At 37.0% G+C, this 20,334-nt stretch overlaps 2 protein-coding genes across 3 annotated transcripts; both read left to right on the top strand.

Moving 5' to 3' along the window:
- Nucleotides 1-9,350: 9,350 nt before the first annotated feature.
- On the top strand, nt 9,351-11,418 carry LOC137740521 (uncharacterized). The gene is made up of 5 exons (XM_068480372.1): nt 9,351-9,491; nt 9,758-9,910; nt 10,001-10,088; nt 10,409-10,561; nt 11,038-11,418. The coding sequence occupies exons 2-5, from the start codon at nt 9,778-9,780 to the stop codon at nt 11,069-11,071; spliced, it is 408 nt and encodes a 135-aa protein (XP_068336473.1). The 5' UTR covers nt 9,351-9,491; nt 9,758-9,777; the 3' UTR covers nt 11,072-11,418.
- Nucleotides 11,419-13,876: 2,458 nt separating this feature from the next.
- Nucleotides 13,877-16,946, top strand: LOC137746968 (probable eukaryotic translation initiation factor 5-1). Of its 2 annotated transcripts, none has more exons than XM_068486974.1 (2): nt 13,877-14,033; nt 15,047-16,946. In XM_068486974.1, exon 2 carries the CDS (start codon nt 15,355-15,357, stop codon nt 16,684-16,686), a length of 1,332 nt encoding a protein of 443 aa, XP_068343075.1. In that variant the 5' UTR covers nt 13,877-14,033; nt 15,047-15,354; the 3' UTR covers nt 16,687-16,946. The 2 variants fall into 2 exon arrangements, with proteins under 2 accessions (XP_068343075.1, XP_068343080.1); XM_068486979.1 differs by having other exon boundaries at nt 13,955-14,033; nt 15,028-16,946.
- The last annotated feature ends 3,388 nt before the right edge of the window (nt 16,947-20,334 follow it).

Below are 20,334 nucleotides of genomic sequence, written 5' to 3' on the forward strand. Positions count from 1 at the left end.
TTCACAAAAATGAAGATCTCAATGAGTAGAGCAAGTTTTATACCTATGGCCAAGTCCAATTTGTATGAAAAAAAAGCCTCAAATAACCACGAACCTGTCGGAAACCTAGAATGAGTGTTCAGCGATTTGACTTTTCCAGTGTTCCAACACCCCTATCGCTAGTTGGGTCTTGTTCCTAGGTCTAATGAGAGTTGATTAGGGGTGGTGGTGGGTGGTGAAACTCGCCGGAATGGAAAAATCACCATCGAGCACCTCCGAATTTGGGTGTAGATGGTAAAGGAAAGGTTGTGGAAAAGATTGCAGCAGGTGTTGGATGATGGTGGTTCGATTGGAAAAATGGTGGAAACTATCGGAATTTGTTCGGGTGGGTGCACAAATGAGTCAACAAAAAGGGAAGGCTGAGAGCTTTATTTCCCCTTTCCTAATTGGCTATCTTTTTTTCCTCAAATTTCTGATTGGTCATTACCCCTTTAATTTGATTGGTGATAGGAGCATATTTATGCGACTTAGTTAGCTTGTTTTCTTGCATTTACATAGTTAGTTTCCATTTATTATAGTGTTTTAAGCTATTTTCGTGTGTTTGAAGGTTCTAATGGCAAAGTTGGCAGAAAATGCATTGTGGAGCTATTTGGAGCAGTTTTGGGCTTGGAATTGGAAAGCTTGCATATGGAGCAAGGTGGATGGACGAATTTGAAGATCAAGAGAGGCTAGGAATGTGCTTAATATCTGGAGAAACAAATTTGGAAGCATTGAAGATAAGGAATTAGCTACAAAGAATGAACATTGTCCAAACAACCTTATCTTATCCATACCTTATCCAACTTTATCTTATCTTATCCTAACCTAATCGTATTCCACCTTAATTCCTGCTGCAAAGATGACTCATTTTCACATTAAATCACCTAAATATCAGGTTCTAGAAGCTCTATTTTTGTGCTCTAAGTTGCGCCACATATCTTATCATTTGTCCTTCTAGAAACCTGTCATAAAACCCCTTTCTAGAAGCCCTAAGAAACTGCTGCACCTCTCTCTCCTTTTCCTCTTTGGTTTCTGCCATATAGCTAGTTATTTTCCCCTATCCTTTTCCCTTCTGAAATTGTGCAAAACCCTAGCCTATAAATACTACATTATGTCGCACAAATCAAAACACCACCCTTTACCCATCATTCACCACAATTCACACCACACAACCATCAATCACACAAATCCCTTTTGTGTCGTAGCTTTGCAAGGAGGAAGGAGATGAGAGCCTTAGCCGTGCCATTACATTTAAGTTTGGATTGCTGGAACGTCCTAGGTGTATTCTATCTTTTGCTTTCAATGTTTAATTTAAGTTATCTTTGTTTAAGTGCGAACATGATGAACTAATTTCTTTTTAGTTAGAGATGGATTCAAAGCCATGAACATATATGTAATATGAATTGATTACCTCCAGTTGTGATTTCATAAATTGTGAATGCAATTTGCTTAACTGCTTGATTGATAACTTATTCTTATATGTTGATTAAGGAGGCCTAATTAGTTAGCATGCATGAATTTGATGCTAAAATATAAGGGAATTTCACCTAATCATTATGAACTTATATTTATAAGTAGTGGAGGTTGCTAGTCACAATCGTGTTAAGTAAATTCTTGGCAGGAGTATCATGTTGTTTATAGTTACGAATGCCTTGTCAATGCTTATGATTTTCACAAAGCTTATTGATCTTTGATTGTATCTCTATTATGTTGTTCATGTAGGGAACTATTGAAGAATAATTTGGTTACCGATGCGTATTCCATCCAATTTCATGACTTAAGGAAAATCTAAGGGTTAATTAGTGCTGTTTACAGTTAATTTGGGGTGTTGAGGTTCATGGTTTATTGGAAAAGCAACTGGAAATCAATTTTTATGCAAGTGTGTCATGTGTGGAGAAAGACCCTCTAGCTAGCCATTCACCCATATTTCACCCAATTTCGTCCAAATTGTTTAGAGTCTTTAAATCTGTTTGTTTTTACTTTAATTTCGTCCAAATCAATCTCTTCTTTAATCAAGTGTCTCAGATTTGTTAGAAACGTGTTCAAATCTGTCCAATTTAGTGTTTTGAGTCTTACTAGTCTAAAATTTGTCCAAATAACTTCTTAGAGTATGTTTCAAGTCAATTTAACTTAGTTTGTGTGTTTTGAGTCAATTTAGCTTATTTTGAGTTGTTAGAGTCTAGTTTTCTGTTTTTTTTAGTCTAGTTTAGTGTTTTAGAGTTTAATTTGAGTAGATTAGCATCCCTTCTAATCCCCGGCCTAAAACGATCCCTACTTTCATATACTACAATTATAGGGTTTAATTTGTGTATTAGAATATATCACATCAAATTTTGGCGCCGTTGCCGGGGATTAGTAAAATTGTTAATCCCTCTGTTTGTTTGTTTATTTTTCTTTGATATTTGATTTAGTTTTATTTCTTTGATTTCAGGTACTAGAGAAGCAAGACATGGCAATTGCTAATCTTCAAGCTCAAATGACGAATCTTACTTCTCAGTTGTCACAGTAAGCCGAAGGGTCCACAATGCAAAGTATCCCTACATTTGGTGCTTCTTATAGGCAAGAATATCAAGCAAATCAACGTCCACAAAGAGGTTGGGAGAATGTCAATACCTGGGGTTGTCAAGATCATAATCAATCAGGGAACAATTTGTTCTCCAACATGTACAATTCAGATTGGAGTGATCATTCAAACTCTATGTGGTGGGAATCTCAACAAGTTCAACACAAAGGATATTAGTAGCCATATGAGGAGTTATATTCAAGACCTGCGCAGCCACCACAACCTCATATACAATATGCCCAACCAAACTCAGGTTCGTCAATAGATTATGCTCAAATTCTTGATGAATTAATTTCTTTGGCGCAGGGCTCACAAAATCAAACCAAGGAGGCTCAACAAGGAGGATTTCGACAACCACCCCCTGGGATATATCAAAGGCCATTCGCATAATCTCAACCTCAATCACAAACTGCTCAACCAAACTTAGGTTCACTATTTGATAATGATCAAGCTATCAATTACTAACTTCTGTATCACAGGAATTACAAAATCAAAATAATAGAATAGCGAACCAAGACAAGAAGATGAGTGACATGAAAAAGTAAATAAGGTAGACCTTAGAGTTCCTTGGGCAGTTTAGAGAACAATGCAAACTTCCTAGTTCAACCGTTGTGAATCCAAGGGGTGGCCTTGAAACCGCCAAGGCCATTACATTGAGAAGTGGCATGGAGGTTGGAGATGAACCCAAGACGTCCAAACCAATCCAAAACATGGATGAACAGTTGCAGCTCGAAGAAGAGGAGGATAACAAGGCCACGGCAAGGGAAGAACCACCCTTGCTGCAACCTAACCTAACCCCAACACCTTTGTCGCAGCCCCATATACCCTCTATGTCGTCCACTACAACCAAGGTAAGCCCAAATTCAATTCGTCTAGACCCCATTCCACCAAATGTCCCTATTCCTTGCAGGATCAAGAGCAAGAAGTGGCTGGGGAATGTCTAGAATTCATCAAAGAGGATATACTTGAGACAACAATTCCCAAAAAAGTTGGATTTTATGACACGGGACAAATCATAACTCTCAAAACACCAAATCTGGCTAAATTTTCTAGTCCTACAACTTTCGAAAGAATGTTTATTCTCGAGTTCATGTCGGAGCACACAGGTAAGCTGCCTCCCTGAATTTCAATTTTGTTTTATACAAATATGTTGTTAATGATTCAGGCACCCACTCTAGAATTTAAACCATTACCGGATCATTTCAAGTATCACCTCCCATTCAAATATCAATTCCATGGCATGGGACCTAGGCGAGCTTAAAATGAGGTATCGTCCGGCTGGAAGACGTTAAAGCAAGCGCTTCTTGGGAGGCAACCCATGTATTCAAATAAAGAAGACCTAGGAATCTGCTCCTACAACTGGATTTGCTTTCTTTTACCCTACTCTTTATTGCTTTTACTTTGCCATAATTGTCATGTTTGTTAGTAGTGTGTTTGATTGTTTGTTTGTGAGTTTATGTTTAAAACATTGAGGACAATGTTTGGTTTAAGTGTGGGAGGGGGGGTAAACAAATGATTTTGCATTGAATTTCGTTAGATTTTATCACCTATCACTTCTAAAGTTGTTACTCACTGTTTTTAAGTGTTTTTAGTGTGTTTTTAGGTGTTTCAATGTGTCCTATAATAAAAAATCCGAAAATTTGAAGAAAAAAAAATCGAAAAAGAGTGTTTGAAAAACCCAAAAAAAGTTGTTTTTAGAGCCGGTTTTGTTTTTGTGTGTTGTGTCTTAGGATACCTGCCAACATAATGATGAAGATTTGGTTTTTAATTGCATGACTGTTAAAGAAAATTACAAACATGGATGGAAGTTTGATATGTTCTTTGGTTTATGCTTAGTTGTAGTTGTCATTTACGAATTCACATGTAATCACAAAAACAAAACAAAAAAAAAAAAAAAAAAAAAAAATCAGTTTTTGGAACATGCTTAAAGGAAGGAACTTAAACTAACGCTACAACCCTGAGAGACTTGCGCCTATACTTTATTTGGAGAGTTATTAATCTTGATGTTTTTGTTTTCTAAAGTCGTTGCATGATCTCATTATTTCTTTGCTTGGTTGCTACTTAGAATACATTTCATCACTATAGTTCCAAATACTAGAACTCATGCCCATTTCATTCAAACCATAAAATTGAGTGCATAACATAAAACAAGATGAAGTTGTTTAGTTAAATCAGAGCCAAAAAGCCTTACCCTTTGCATATGTATTGTAGGTTTAACCCTTTTGAGCCTTATTCAGCCTATTTTCTTTGTTAACCACATTATCCTTACCTAGCCTAGAATAGGACTATCCATACCCTTGTTTTTAAAGTATAGTGTGGGGGAAAGTGTATGATTTATGTGCCAAAGAAGAAAGAAAAGGGCACGAAAAAAAAAAAACGTGAAAAAGAAAGAAAAAAGAAGAAAAAGTTGTAGAAAAGAAAGAAAAAGAGTTGAAAATAAGTGAGAATGAACTCACTAGTATTGGTTGTTGAATAAAGGGTCCAAAAGTTTGAATATGGGCCTAAGTGATGTGTGAATTTCCCATGGATGTTTAAAGTTGATTTCAACATTCAAAAGTAAATTCTAAGTGTTTATTTCATTACTTTTTTACTATTACTTTAAGAACTTCTGTTTATCCTAACCTTTCTTTGTTAGCCAATACCTTAGCCCCATTACAACCCTTTGACTTCTATCTTGATTGTTATGTGTTTCAATATGTGGAGTTTAAAATTGGTATGAGCATATGGTATCCCTGGTTCTCGCATCTAAGTAGTGTCATTCCATTCATGAGATCATAATCATATACATGTTAATAATTCCAAAAAGTGCCTTATTTCATTATATACATATGTGAGTGCTAGTCTACATGTTTACATTAATCTTCTCACATATACCTAGTGTAGGGAGTGTAGTCAGAAAATCTGTGTGAAAATAGAGAGTATATCCAGTGAGAAATTGAGTGAATTCTCTAAGGCATGTTACTACATTCAAAATGTTGTTTTAATTGATTAAATGCGAGCTAGTGAGTGGTGACTACGGTTAAGTGTATGCCCAAGGGTAGGGATAACTAAAATCTGTGGGAGTAGTGATTTTTAACATATCATGTTACATTGAAAATCCCTGAGACAATTGTTGGAAGGTTTAGGTTGTGTTTTGTTTTCTTTGTTTTGCTCGAGGACTAGCAAAAGCTAAGTATGGGGGAATTTGATAGAAGCATATAAATGCGACTTAGTTAGCTTGTTTTCTTGCATTTACATAGTTAGTTTCCATTTATTATAGTGTTTTAAGCTATTTTCGTGTGTTTGTAGGTCCTAATGGCAAAGTTGGCAAGAAAGTGCATTTTGGAGCTATTTGGAGCAGTTTTGGGCATGGAATGGATAGCTTGCATATGAAGCAAGGTGGATAGACAAATTTGAAGATCAAGAAAGGCTAGGAATGTGCTTAATATCTGGAGAAACAAATTTGGTAGCATTGAAGATAAGGAATCAGCTACAAAGAAGGGACATTATCCAAACAACCTTATCTTATCCAAATCTTATCCAACTTTATCTTATCTTATCCTAACCTAATCTTATTCCACCTTAATTCCTGCTGCAAAGAGGACTCATTTTCACATTAAATCACCTAAATATCAGGTTCTAGAAGCCCTATTTTTGTGCCCTAAGTTATGCCACATATCTTATCCTTTGTCCTTCTAGAAACTTGTCACAAAACCCTTTTCTAGAAGCCCTAAGAACCTGCCGCACCTCTCTCTCATTTTCCTCTTTGGTTTCTGCCATATAGCTAGTCCTTTTCCCCTATGATTATGCAATCCTTTTCCCTTCAAAAATTGTGCAAAACCCTAGCCTATAAATACTACATTATGCCTCACAAATCAAAACATCACCCTCTACCCATCATTCACCACAATTCACACCACACAACCATCAATCACACAAATCCCTTTTGTGCCGCAGCTTTGCAAGGAGGAAGGAGAGTAAAGCCTTAGATGTGCCATCACATTCAAGTTTGGATTGCTGGAACGTCTAGGTGTATTCTATCTTTTGCTTTCAATGTTTAATTTAAGTTATCTTTGTTTAAGTGCGAACATGAGGAACTAATTTCTTTTTAGTTAGAGGTGGATTCAAAACCATGAACATATATGTAATATGAATTGATTACCTCCAGTTGTGATTTCATAAATTATGAATGCAATTTGCTTAATGGAAGAGGAGAGGTTGTGGAAGAGATTGCAGCAGGCGTTGGATGATGGTGGTTCGACTGGAAAAATGTCGAAAACTGTCGGAATTTGTTCGGGTGGGTGCACAGACGGGTCAACGGAAAGGGAAGGCTGAGAGTTTTCTCTCCCCTTTCCTAATTGGCTATCTTTCTCTCTTCTAATTTCTAATTGGTCATTCCCCCTTTAATTTGATTGGTTACAATTCCCACATGGTGGGAGTTTAATTAGTTTATAAACTAAAACTTGAGTAAACAATTTCAAATGTCCGTAACTATACCGTTATAATTCAGACTTGTAAACGCCTATGCGTTTGTAGCTTTAAGATCTATTTAGAAACATTAATTGTGACTTAGAACAGTCAACGAAAGTCAAACATCCTCGCCTCTAAGGGCATTTTCATAAAATCACTATTTTAAAATTTATAAAACTTAAAATTAGGGATGGGTTGTCACAAGCCACGTGTTTCCGCACGTGGCGGTTTCCAACGAACAAAAACCCAATTTTCGTCTATTCTAAAAATTATCAAAATTTACAGGCGAGTAGAGTTCAATGAGAGGAACAACTTTCATACCTAGGCCTAAGTCTAATTCGGCCGGGAAACACCTCAAATCATCCTCGAACCACCGAAACCCTAGAATTGGGTGTGCTTTGATTCGACCTTCATACTCACTCCGATGCCTCCACCACTACTTGGGCTTTCTTCCTGGAGTTGAGGGGAGCCTATTGTTGGTGGTCATTGGCTGAGTTAGTTTCACTGATTTGCGGATCGTCGCCGTACACCCACACAGACCACCGTCCGTTTTCCCCTAAAACCACCACCAAATTCCTTCTAATTTTGGGTGGAAATGGATTAGGGAAGGCTAGGGAGATTTTTCCAGGTCCGTCAAAAAACCTTGTGCCGCCGTCGGGTCAGGTCGGGTAGGACACCCGTTCCCCTCCCTTTTTCATTATCTCATTTCCCTCCTATTCCCCCTCCTTCATTGGCCATCATCCTCCCCTTCCCCCCCTGGCGGTTCTGATTGGTCTTCCCCTCAATCTCAGCCACACACGTGGCACCATATCCACACTCCAACAAATCTGCAGCCTTCCAAATTAATAATTAAATTACCATTTTTGCCTCTAACTTCGTTCGTTAATAACTCATTCGTTATAAGTCCGTTTCACAAACGGTTTACGCTTATGCATTCGTGAGATCGAGCTTTATCCTACTATGCCAAGAAATATGATAAAACATATAAGGATAAAATACGTCCTCATATAATTACGTTAAATTAACTAGGGTCATTTTCATCTTTTTCGCTTATCGATACATTTTAGGATGTATTCCGGTAATAAAATTTTAAATTTTCTCAATTAAAATTTTCATAACCATAAATCGATTTATTTTCGATTTTCTGCACGTATTCATAATTATGAATATCAACTCATATACTAAAATCTTTTAGGGTATTACAAAAACCCAATAGATCAAACTACATACATCCCAGATAAAAATTAGCACAAGAAATTATGCAAAATATGGGAATGACTAGGTTTAGATTTGGCAAGTTTAAGGCTTTAAGCATCAATTAACATCAGAGGTTAAAGAATTCACCTGACTGGCTTCTGCGATAGAGTGTTGGTGGTCGTGACACGATGATGTCGTCAAGGATGAGAGAAGGAGAATCAAGAAGATGGGTGTTGTAGGTGTCTGGGTTCTCTATGTCTGGGATGTCGTCGAGGACTTAAGGAAGACAATCGAGGTTGTTGGGCCGTCATGGTGGTCGCTAGAGCCTAGACTCGCGATGGCGTTGATGTCGGGGTGGTGAAGGAAATGACTGATGGTGATGTCGGTGAGAGAGAATTGAGTTCGAGCTTTGAGGTTGAGTCCAGTGACAGAGTTGAGGACTCGACGAGAGATAACCTAGGCTAAAACTAACGTTAAGATTGGATGGTAGGTTAGGGTTCAATCTCGTCCATCCATTGCAATTACAAAAGGGGCCAGTCCGGGGCCTCGTTTTCCTATACATCTGGAATCGACCCGCCCTTAAAATTTCAAAGCCCTGACCCGTTTCTCTTATTAAAAAATTGGAACCGACCCGTACCCGTCCCAAACCTTGATTACCCGTCCCGACCCGCTGTTTCTATACCCATTTGCCCACCCCTAATTTGAAGAAAACTTTAACGAAAAGCTCCCAGTACTGTTCATGTTAACAAAAAATCATATTTTTACACTAAAAAATCAATCCTGGTACTATTTACTTTACCGTTTATTTTGTCATTTTCGTTAAAACTCAAAGTTATTAAACCATTTTCATTAGTTTTCATTAATTTGAACCGTCTATTTTTTAAGTTTCACGTCATAGATCACCCTTACAAAATATTAACCAAGTCGAAAATATTTCAGGCATCTAATTGAATTCAAAAAAATTGACGAACATTTTATTCTCTAATAAACATCGAAATTTCACCGATATAAAGCGAATACCACAACTTTTCGCTATTTGTAAAAATAATATGAAAATCCCTTTAGGTTACCTAAGGGGCTTAACTTAAAGTGGTGTCGGGCTAAATGTAAAAAGTGAGTGGCTTTGCTCGTTAGTGAGCAAGTATTATCCTAATTACCCTCACGCAGAGTCGTCCGACGCGAAGCATCGCCCCGTACCCTCTCTTTCTCTCTCTAGGGTTCTTCTTCCATCTCTCCCTCCCTTGTCGTTTTCCAGGATACCAAGGTCTAATCTCTCCCGATAATCTCTGTGCTCTTTGATTTTCGATTTCGTGAACTAGTTTATCTGCGATTATTGTTTTTGATTGCGTGAGAGTTTGTGTTGTTCGATCCGAGCTGAAGCTTTTACGTTTCTGGATCGAGTTTTGTGTTTGTATTGGAAATCGGTACAGATCTGTGGATTTCAGGGTTTATCTGTGTTGCTTGGATTTGGATTATTCTTTCACTTTGTGAATGTTATTGACCTATACCTGAAATTGCCTTTTATGTCAGGGAAAGTCGTATTTTTATAAATGGATTTGTCGGAGCTCTGGGGGATCTTCGGTCCTGGCGTTGCCGGAGCCGTGTTTGGGGCCGGCTGGTGGTTCTGGGTTGACGCTGTCGTTTGCAGTTCTGTCAAGGTCGCCTTCCTCCACTACCTCCCTGGTCCGACCCGATCCGAACCAAATTTTGTTTCTGCATTTTTTTAGATTTCTAGGGTTTCTGATTTGTGTGTGCGAATGTGATTTTTTGCAGGCATATTTGCGTCGATAGCGGCTCTGATGTTCAATTGCGTCAAAAAGGAGGACATTGATTACTCCCCTTATGAAGAAGGCGAGTGGAGGTGAGCAATCGAACACACAGCTCAGAATTAGGGCCAAATTTAACATGGGTTTTTTTTTTTTAGTTTCAATTTGATTGTTTATGTAATTGGTATTCTTGCTGTCTTAACATAGACAATTATTTTAAGTTTAGATTATTTAATGTGGGAATGTTGATACATTGGATATGTAAATGTGTTTTTATTTCAATTTGTGAGGTTGAATTAGGTGAATTGAGTAGGGTCTCTTCAATTTGATCAATCCTCTGGGTTATGAGAATGGATTTTATTGCCCTTTTGCGTGGTCCTGAATTGGTTCTAATTCTTCTGTGAATTTGCAACAGATTGAAGCTTTGGCTGTTCATTGCTTATGTTGTTGCATTTGTATCTCTAGCTGCATCGGTGGGTCTGTTAATACAAGATTCTTTAGTGAAGACTGGCCCTTCAGTGTGGACTGGAACTGCTGGTGTGTTGCAAGCAGTTTTTGTGTTGATCAGGTAAAATCGTCTGCCCGAAACCCCCATTTGTCTTTGACATCTATAAATGAGGGCGCTAGTTGTTGACATTGACAAGCATGTTGTGTGTATTTGCTCTATTCATGTGTATATGTATATCCTTCGTGGATATATATGTAAGTGATGCATAAATAATTTACCTGCAGAAGTAATTTCTCCTCGGATTACTGTTGCTTTTATGCATCTCGATAACTTTGGTTTCAGCTATTGAATAATTGGGGTTTGTCAGAACAAAATAAGTTTTTGACGAATATAAGCATATTTCTGTCTTGGGGCACCCTAGATCTAGAGCAACATTCCTCTAATGGGATACACACTGAGACATGAACCTTGAGGGTGAACAAGTTATGCTGGCCGGACACTGATTTTGATACTTTAAATTTAGTTTCATGTAACCCATACTGTTCTGCATATCATGCTTTTACCAGCTAGTTTAACTGACGTTCGGTTTCTTGTAGTGGGCTAATTTATTGGACTGCTCACCCGGAGTAAGTAGTGATCTACCAGCGGTACCATTTTCCTTGGAACCTGGATTTCGCAAGTGAGGAAATTGGCCGTGCATGTATCATTTAAACTTCCTCAAGCATTTGGACCAAGGAGACAGGAAAATGAATAGTAAATACGGTTCAATTTGCAACTCCATAGGTAATATGGAAGACTTCTTGACCTTTGTAAATGTTTGTAATGTGATACCAGTCTTGGTTAATTTGTTAAAACTAAAGTAGTGTCTATTCAAAATACAATTTTTCCTCCCTTATTCGCAACCCGACGATGTGAAGATGTGAAGGTTAACGTTGATTACATTAAAAGACTTGGTCGTGACACATTCAGTTTATGTTTTTCTGCAACTCGGGGTCATGTACTGGAATCAGTTCAATTCGTTCCAAGAAATTGTTCCGGTTTTGGGGTGGTGGCGTTTGCTTGAGCTTTAAAACCCTCGTTTACTTGCAACTATTTTATATGAGAACCAAACCGGGGTGGAAACCAAAGGTTCTTTAATTTGTGAGGTCCTAGCCTTACATCTTGTGCTAAAGTCTTATATGTCTTTATTTTATTAGCACGGTATGTAATTGTGATAGTGTATTTGTGTCATGTAAGTCTTTCTCCCCATCTTTACATCTTTGCATCTTGTGTTTAAAAAATTTCTTCTTTTGCCACCAAATTTTATCTTTCGTTGAGTAAAGTTACTTTGCCAAAAGAAATTTGATTCGTTGGCCAAACTTTTGTAGAGAAAATGCCATTTTCTGGCAGTGTGAACATCACCGACACATTATAATCTATGTATCATTTTTTTTAAGACTGTAATCTATATATCATTGAATCATTGTATAAATATAACTTATGAGATTCATGAAAGATAGATTAGGTTTAGGATCGATTGCAACCTCATACAACATCTTTAAAATATTTCAATTTCATACATTTAATTATCATTTTATTTCAATTTCATACGTCCATTAGGAAATTCGTTAAGTGATGACGTGATAAATATGAGATCTACATTTGTGCTGACATGGCTGTCAAATTTGTGCCACGTAGAAAAAAATAATTTTTTATACATTTAAAAAAGTAATAATTTACCCTATTAAATTTTTTTTTAATAAAAAGACCCTAAAACCAATCTTCCCCAACCCACCTTCTCCCTCTCCTCCACTCTCTTCACCTCCCCTCCCTTCTCTCTCCGCAGGGACCTACTCATCCCTCTTCACCTCCCCGACCCACCTTCTCCCTCTCCTCTACTCTCTTCACCTCCCCTCTCCAGATCAACGCACCCAACCCCAATCCCCAAAAAAATTTAAAAAAAAAAATTAAAAATTAAAAGATGGAGGCCGGACAGAAATGAGCTCGGCGTCGGAAGCGACGATTGAGGACCGACAGAGTGCGCAAGTCTGCTACGACTAGAGCCACGTGTCGATGCAGATGGTGTGGAAGGCGTGGCAGCAGAGCGAGAGGAGACGGAGCTTATCACCCGGCTCGAATTTCGACAGGCAAACAACGCTGTCGGCGGATATGGTGGTGGATGATCGGCGAGTGATGGAGGAGAAGGTGAAGAGAGGGAGGGTGGGCAAGGTCACCAGATTGACGGCGAGAATCGGAGGATGAGACGGCGAGGGAAGGCACAAGGCGACGGATGCATTGACGGTTGTGGTGGCGGAGGATGAGACAGAGGCAGATTGAGGCCACGAGTGTGGCTGTGAGGATGACAATGATGATGGGAGGGTAGGTGAAGAGAGTGGAGGAGAGGGAGAAGGTGGGTTGGAGGAGATGGGTGTTAAGGTTTTATTTATTGTTTTAATTTTTAAATAGGGTAAATTATTATCATATCAGCATAAATCTAGATCTTATATTTGTCAGGTCATTACTTAATAGATTTTCTAATAGATGTATGAAATTAAAATAAAATGATAAGTAAATGTATGAAATTGAAATGTTTTAAAGATATTGTATGAGATTGCAATCGATCCAAACATGAGGGGATATAATTTACCCATTAATCAAACTTACCTTATGGCAACAACGGGTAAAATCTATTATATATACCATATGCATGTAGACAAGTATATCAAATGAAATTATATTCTTCATATTTCCGATTGCCAACTAAGGTTCGGAATTTAGGCGGATTGGGTTGATTCGTAATGGGTTGCCCCAACTTAGTTCAACCTAATTGTGTTCCGTTTGCCAGCCCAACTGAACACATGTTTCCTCTAATCCGGTCCAATAATTTTAGATTAAAGTTTTTGGGCAGATTTGGGTTGAACCGACCAGTCCAACCTGCGCTCCTTTAATAGGCGAATTATTCACGTGATCATCTATCCAATTTATATTTTCACTTACTTTTTGGTTGTTGCTAATATCTCTATGTTTGTTAGTTTAATTTGTAATATAAATTTATCAAATTCTCTTCAAAACAAAAACATAGCAAAACAAAATAAAAAAAATAGTTTCTAATATCTATCCCACGTTTAATCTAAGGAATGCTAGTAACTTTTCTATTTGAACTTTTCTAGTTTTATCACTCTCAAAATGCGATGTTATTATATGCACCCGGACAACCTCAAAGCATTTCCAAATGGGGTTGTAATATGATGTGAGAATATGATTTTTCAGGACCGGAGTAATACGCATACCTTAAAAGTCCTGTCATGAACCAATAAACTTAGTTGCAAAGCTAAATAAACAGAGTAACGATACCATCATTATTCTGACCCAAAAACACCACCCGGTTGGTAGCGAGAAATCAATAATAATAATGATAATAACAAAATAATAAATCAAAGGTGGTGAGTTGCCCTACGCGTGCCTTCTCGCCCCCAGCACACCGCATATAAATTCCCCGCTTTGTCCATTACCCTCACCCATCGGACGCAAAGGCATCGCCGCATACCCTCTTTTTTCCTCTCTCTAGGTTCTTCTTTCATCTCTCTCTTCGTTTCCCATCCAGGAGAACAAGGTATAATCTCTCCCCCACAATCTCTCTGCTCTTTGATTTTCGATTTCGTGAACTAGTTTATCTGTGATTATTGTTTTTGATTGCGTGAGAGTTTGTGTTGTTCGACCCGAGCTGAAGTTTTTACGTTTCTTGATCGAGTTTTGTGTTTGTAAATCGGTACAGATCTGTGGATTTTAGGGTTTATTTTTTGTATTAATTTGTTTAATCTGAGTAGGACATATGATGGATTTATTCCGTGCTGCTTGGATTTGGATTTTTCTTCCACTTTTGTGATATATTTAATTGTTCTTGACCTATTCCTCTGTGAATCGTTACGATATATATGTATACACACACACATGTATGTATGTATATGCTTAGTATATTGCCTAAACAAGTGAATACGTTTGGTTCTTATAAAATGTTTGTTTTCCTTGATAGGGAAAGTCGTATTGTGTGTTTATATATGCTGCTAAAACTGTGTCTACGGATATATAATTTCTTGCCTCTTATATTTTTTGAATTGCTTAGTTACAAAAGAATAATATGTTTAGATTCGTGTTCATGTTTGTGTTGTAAACCTTGTCCAGGTTTCTTCTTGGATCACAATTTTGCTTGATTGTTTGGACTTCGAAATTTGTGGATTGCGATTTTGTTGTACTAGCATAGGTTGAACATATATGTGCCGTTTTACTTCAGGTTAGCTCATAACAATGTAATCACTGCGCTTATTTTTTGTGCTGGAAAGTTAATAATTGCTGGACATGAAGGGAAAATTAAGTTGTATTTTATCTGGGATGTAGTACATTTCTAGGCTTGTGGGGACTATTTTGGAATTGTTCCAAGGAACTTGCCTGCGTGAACGATTCTTTTGTTAGGTCTGGTATCGGGATTATCTCTTCGTTTTCCTGCTGCTGTTAGAAGAAAAGTATGAGTTGGGAGCATGAATAATTTTGTTTGGTCTGTTTTTCTTGATTTTATATTATTATCTTACTCTAACTAGTTTTCTAAACAGCTATATTATGTTATTGTAGGAAATTGTCAGTTCAGTCTGCTGTATCTGCAATTTGTCAAAGTGGAGCGTGTGACGTCTAGAACTTATTTTATGTCTGAACGGGCCACTCTTTTTTTATCGTCAATTGGATTACTCGGTGAATATAGTCCTACATCTAGAAAAAAGAGCAGAGCTGCTTCTGTTGAAGTTGAATGCATACATCTTGGTTTATTAGAGGGGAATAACACAGAGTTTCTTGGTTGCCAATTTATGCAACCCTGTGGTAAAGGAGGATTTCTAGTGTCAAGAGGCAACACCCTTCTGATATAATCTATCATCTCTCACACCATGGCTCTACAAAACATTGGTGCTTCGAACCGTGATGATGCCTTCTACAGGTATAAGATGCCAAGGATGATAACGAAGATTGAAGGCAGAGGAAATGGCATCAAGACTAATGTGGTTAATATGGTCGATATTGCAAAGGCCTTGGCTAGACCTGCTTCGTACACCACGAAGTATTTTGGCTGTGAGCTTGGAGCCCAATCAAAATTTGATGAGAAGACTGGAACTTCCCATGTGAATGGTGCTCATGACACTGCAAAGCTTGCTGGACTTCTGGAGAACTTCATTAAGAAATATGTGCAGTGCTATGGTTGCGGGAATCCAGAAACTGAAATTATTATAACCAAGACGCAGATGCTAAATCTGAAATGTGCTGCATGTGGGTTTGTATCTGATGTTGATATGAGGGACAAGCTTACGACTTTTATCCTCAAGAATCCTCCAGAGCAGAAGAAGACAGCTAAAGAAAAGAAAGCCTTGAGGAGGGCTGACAAAGAACAACTTAAGGAAGGGGAGGCCGCTGACGAGGAGCAAAAGAAGCTTAAGAAGGAGGCAGCAAAGAAGAAAGGAACTTCTGGTTCAAAAGTATCAAGCAAGAAGAAAAACACTGGTTCCGATGAGGATCACTCCCCTACTCACAGCCAGGGAGATGAGAATGACCAAGCTGCTGAGGAGGACGATGACGATGATGTCCAGTGGCAGACGGACACTTCCTTGGAGGCAGCTAAGAAGCGAATCCAGGAGCAGTTGAGTGCTGTTACTGCTGATATGGTGATGCTTTCTACCGTTGAAGAGGAGAAAAGGTCACCAAAGAAGTCTCCTGATCATGAAGTGAAGAAGCCTGAGACGAAGAGTCATCAGAACGGTGCTGATAATAGTACCCATGAAAGACTTGTTAGTGAGATCAAACAATCCTTGCAAAAGGGGACTTCTGCAGCTCGGCTTAAATCCTATTTGGGGACTCTTTCTGGCACACCCCAAGAAGTTATGGACGCCCTACTCGAGGTTCTCTTTGAAGGTGTTGGAAAGGGGTTCTCTAAAGAGGTTTCCAAGAAGAAAAACTACCTCGCTGCAGCCACCCAGACAGAGGGATCTCAGACGGTTCTATTGCAAGCTATCGAGTCCTTCAGTGGGAAGGCAAACCCTGATGCCGCAAAGGAAGTGGCTCTGGTTCTGAAATCATTGTATGATGTTGACATTCTGGAGGAGGAATACATTATGAAGTGGTACCAACAGGGCTTAGCTGGGAACAACAAGAGCTCCCCTATTTGGAAGAACTCCAAGCCGTTTATCGAATGGCTCCAGAGCGCCGAGTCGGAGTCAGAGCAAGAGTGACGGGCATTTCTCGATCGTTATTTTAAACGTCATTGTGCTGTTTCTTTGTTTGCTTATGCTTGTCATTGTATCTTGAAATAATGGTGGATGGCTGTTCTGGCTTTTCAGGCCTTCTGTTCACCCCTCGGCTGCGCTGTTGTTGTCTTTGGTTTTAACGTCGAGTGCGAGTCATTTGGTGGTGGTGGTGTCTGTTTGACCAACTATTGTAAGTGACATTGGTTTTCTTATGCATTTGCCCTAATTATGTCTTTTCATGTTGACCTTTTGGGTAATGATATCATTTTACTTTGTTTTTCTCTTGATTTGATGATTTTCGCGGGACTTGTACAATACTACTTCCTGTGCCAATGATACAACGTACGTGTAGAGATCATGTTTAGAGAAATGTTATATTGACGCTTGCAAAACAGACGCGGTAATTCTGGCTTTCACTTGGGCCTCGTTTGGTGTTTAGGATTTGAGATTTGAGTGGATTTGATAACGCTCTAGATCCAATGTATTTTGAATTTGTCATGGTTGAAAATACAAGATGAATATTAACCAAGAAACTTATACCTTCTAATCACCACAATTTAAAAAGGATCGGAAGGGATAAGTTTTTTTCTTGGTTAATCTATCATCTACTTTCAGTTATGACACGGATGAGAGTTTGAGATGCACCTATATTTTTTTTATTTTTTTTTTTATTTTTTAAATTTTAGAAAAATATCCCATCTGTTCTGTAGACACCAAACGAGACCTTAAGGTTGTAGAAGGTACACGGAAGGAAAACAAAGCGCAACGAATTATGCGTGTTTGAGTGCTTAACACTGATTAATTTGTTTTAAACACTGATTAATTTGTTCTAACTGTCTGACGTAAGACAACTTTTGCTGTAATATAATTTCATCGAAGGCTTCTTGTATCCCACACAATCATACATCTCATGAATTGCTGAGCCCATGGGCCTATAATAACCGCTAGCCCATGGGCCGATAATAATTGGGTCCAGAAAAATTTGGGGAAGACAATAAACAGGGTATACTGAGGAAGATGATGAGCATGCGGTAATTACTTTCCAAATTTTTTTTGTTGGAATAAGATGTTTTATTCAAAATACCGTAAGATCGTACCAAAGACAGTCCAAAACTGTATTAAAAGCGATAAAGAACCCTTAAAACTGCCAAAAACTAAGTATTCCAGATTAACAATGTAATTACATAACATGGATTTTAATTGACAAAACGAAAATAATACCTTTGAATGATTTATTTTCTTCCATTTGCTATTGGATTCGTTTATTGTTCTCAAGACAAAATCATCTTTGATCAATTCTAACAAAACTCTTCCCTTCCATCGTGATTGGCATTCAATTCAAGAGAGCTGCTCTTCTATGGTCCTCATTTTAGGATCTGTGGGGTCATTTTTTTACTTAAACCTTCAAATTACTCTTACTTTAGATTATGCTAACCTAATTAATTCTTGTTACAAGAAAATAAAATACTAATTGATAAAACAAAAATAAGAAGATAAAAGAAGATTTCATGCATGACAGCGTGTGTTCAAACCCCGTCAATAAAAAAGAAGATTTCATGTCATGTTGAACCACATTCATCTGTAAAACCTAGTCTCCTCACCAAATAATAAAATCCAGCAAATCTAATTGCGTAAAACCCTAATAATTTTACACATCCAATTTCATCTAGTCTTTTATCAAATAATATTCAAACCCAGTTAGTTACAGAGCACAAAAAAACTTGAGATTGTGTGGTTTCAAAAATTGAGATCTCCTTCTTCTTGATTGCACCGGACGATGAAAAATATGAAACATAACCCTCTTCCTTTTTCATACGCGAAAAGGATATTAAAAAAAAAACTTAGGATAAGAGAAGGGGAATAAACGATGGAGAGAGACTGTAGGGGAAGAAGACTTAAGGTTTTATGTGAGATCGTTTTTTTAATTTATTCACTTTGTAGAATTATTGTGTTTTGATGTAACAATTATTATTTATGTTGATAGTTTAATCTATCATAAGATTAATCTGATGAGTCATATAAAAACGAACCTCAAATATTCTCAAAATAAGAACCTTAGAAGAGCAGTTATGTTCAATTCAATTATATCCTTTAATACAATGTTAGGATTGAATATCCCCGTACTAAAAAATTAACGTCTTTTGAGATGATATAAGTTCATTTTGGCAAAAATTCTTTACATATATTTTTATGGGAATTGTTATTCACACTCAAAATTCTCTCATTCTACACTCAAATTTTTTTATATTTAGAAAGAAAAATACACTTGTGAGGAGTATATAATGAGATTTTTGGAGTGCCAATAACACTTTCATTTTTTATTTATTATACAAGCGATAATAGAAGAGTGAGAAGAAACCGATGACCTTACAAATTAATTTTGTCATAAGCTCTCAACCATCAATGGCTAAAATCCGTTGCAAGTTTTTATTGTCAAAATCATGTATACACAATTTTAGTAAGGTTTTGTTATTTATACACTCACTTTTAGTTCTTACACACTATTTTCAATTTTTTGCTGTCAAATTAAACAAATTAAAGAAGTTCGATAAACATTTGACAGGAAAAAAAAAAAAGAAGAAGAAGGTTGATAAACAGAAAATTAACACCAAATTTTTCAAAACAAAGTTTAATGAATGTGCTTTTTAAACTTAATCCACTTCACATTTTTTCCAAAACTTTTGACTTCAAGTACAAGATGACAACAATGACACGAGTCACGTCTATGTCATTGTACATGACAAAACAAGGACAACAAAATGGCAGTCTTGTCAGTCTGATATGACACGTGACACGCGTGTCCTAAGTCAGAAAAATATTATATATTCAAGCTTAGTAATTATTAAACTAACCAACCCCGAATTCAGGTTTTATGTGCCCATTTTTAAACAATTTATTTTTATTCTACTACCAAATAGATAAAAATCGTGTCCACGTCATAGACAAGGTATTTTGTTCTCACATTTCGTGAGGGAAGTATTCTCTCATTCTAATTTTGTTTTTATTTGAACAGTTACAGTGAAATCACGTCAACAAATTATATTGATTTTTTTATATAGATAATAAGATAAAAAATAAAATGTGAAAGGAGGGACGAAATGAGATATGAATAAAAACAGAGAGCATTCTACTTTTTTTCTTCATGGTTTCTTTTTTAGTACAAGTTTTTAAGTTTAATTCGTATAAATAACAAGTTTCATTTTTAATTATTATGATTGATTTGTTGTATGATCTAGTTTTAATTTTTCTCATCTCATATTAGAATATCGTTGGTTTTGATTTCATAAAAAAATTGATAAAGTCCTTCTTTTACGAAAAGAATTGATGTATATTAAAATTTGTTTTAAGTACATAAATCTTTTTAACATTTTAGTATCATTATAAATTGATCGTAATCTTTTCAAATGTTCAAAATAGATATTCAATCTTTTAAAAAGTCAAATTTGTTACGCTAGTTAAATTTTTTTTGTTAAGTGATGGCAATGATGCTCCCACGTTTGGGCTTAATTTTTCCTCAAAATAATCAAAATTTTCAATTAAGGTATTCTTTTGTAAAAATTAGAATGAAAGAAAAAACCCACTCAACCCCACGACCTCTTCTTGCCGCTGTCCACCCATCAACAGTCACCAACA

The sequence above is a fragment of the Pyrus communis genome, chromosome 1, assembly GCF_963583255.1.
Source record: "Pyrus communis chromosome 1, drPyrComm1.1, whole genome shotgun sequence".
Lineage (NCBI taxonomy): Eukaryota > Viridiplantae > Streptophyta > Magnoliopsida > Rosales > Rosaceae > Pyrus > Pyrus communis.

Excerpts from the sequence above, each read along its gene's own strand:
- LOC137740521 (XM_068480372.1), top strand. The coding sequence starts at position 9,778 with ATGGATTTGTCGGAGCTCTGGGGGATCTTCGGTCCTGGCGTTGCCGGA. Across the intron at positions 10,089-10,408 it reads TATGAAGAAGGCGAGTGGAG|ATTGAAGCTTTGGCTGTTCA; the intron begins GTGAGCAATCGA and ends AATTTGCAACAG. Across the intron at positions 10,562-11,037 it reads GCAGTTTTTGTGTTGATCAG|TGGGCTAATTTATTGGACTG; the intron begins GTAAAATCGTCT and ends GGTTTCTTGTAG.
- LOC137746968 (XM_068486974.1), top strand. The coding sequence starts at position 15,355 with ATGGCTCTACAAAACATTGGTGCTTCGAACCGTGATGATGCCTTCTAC.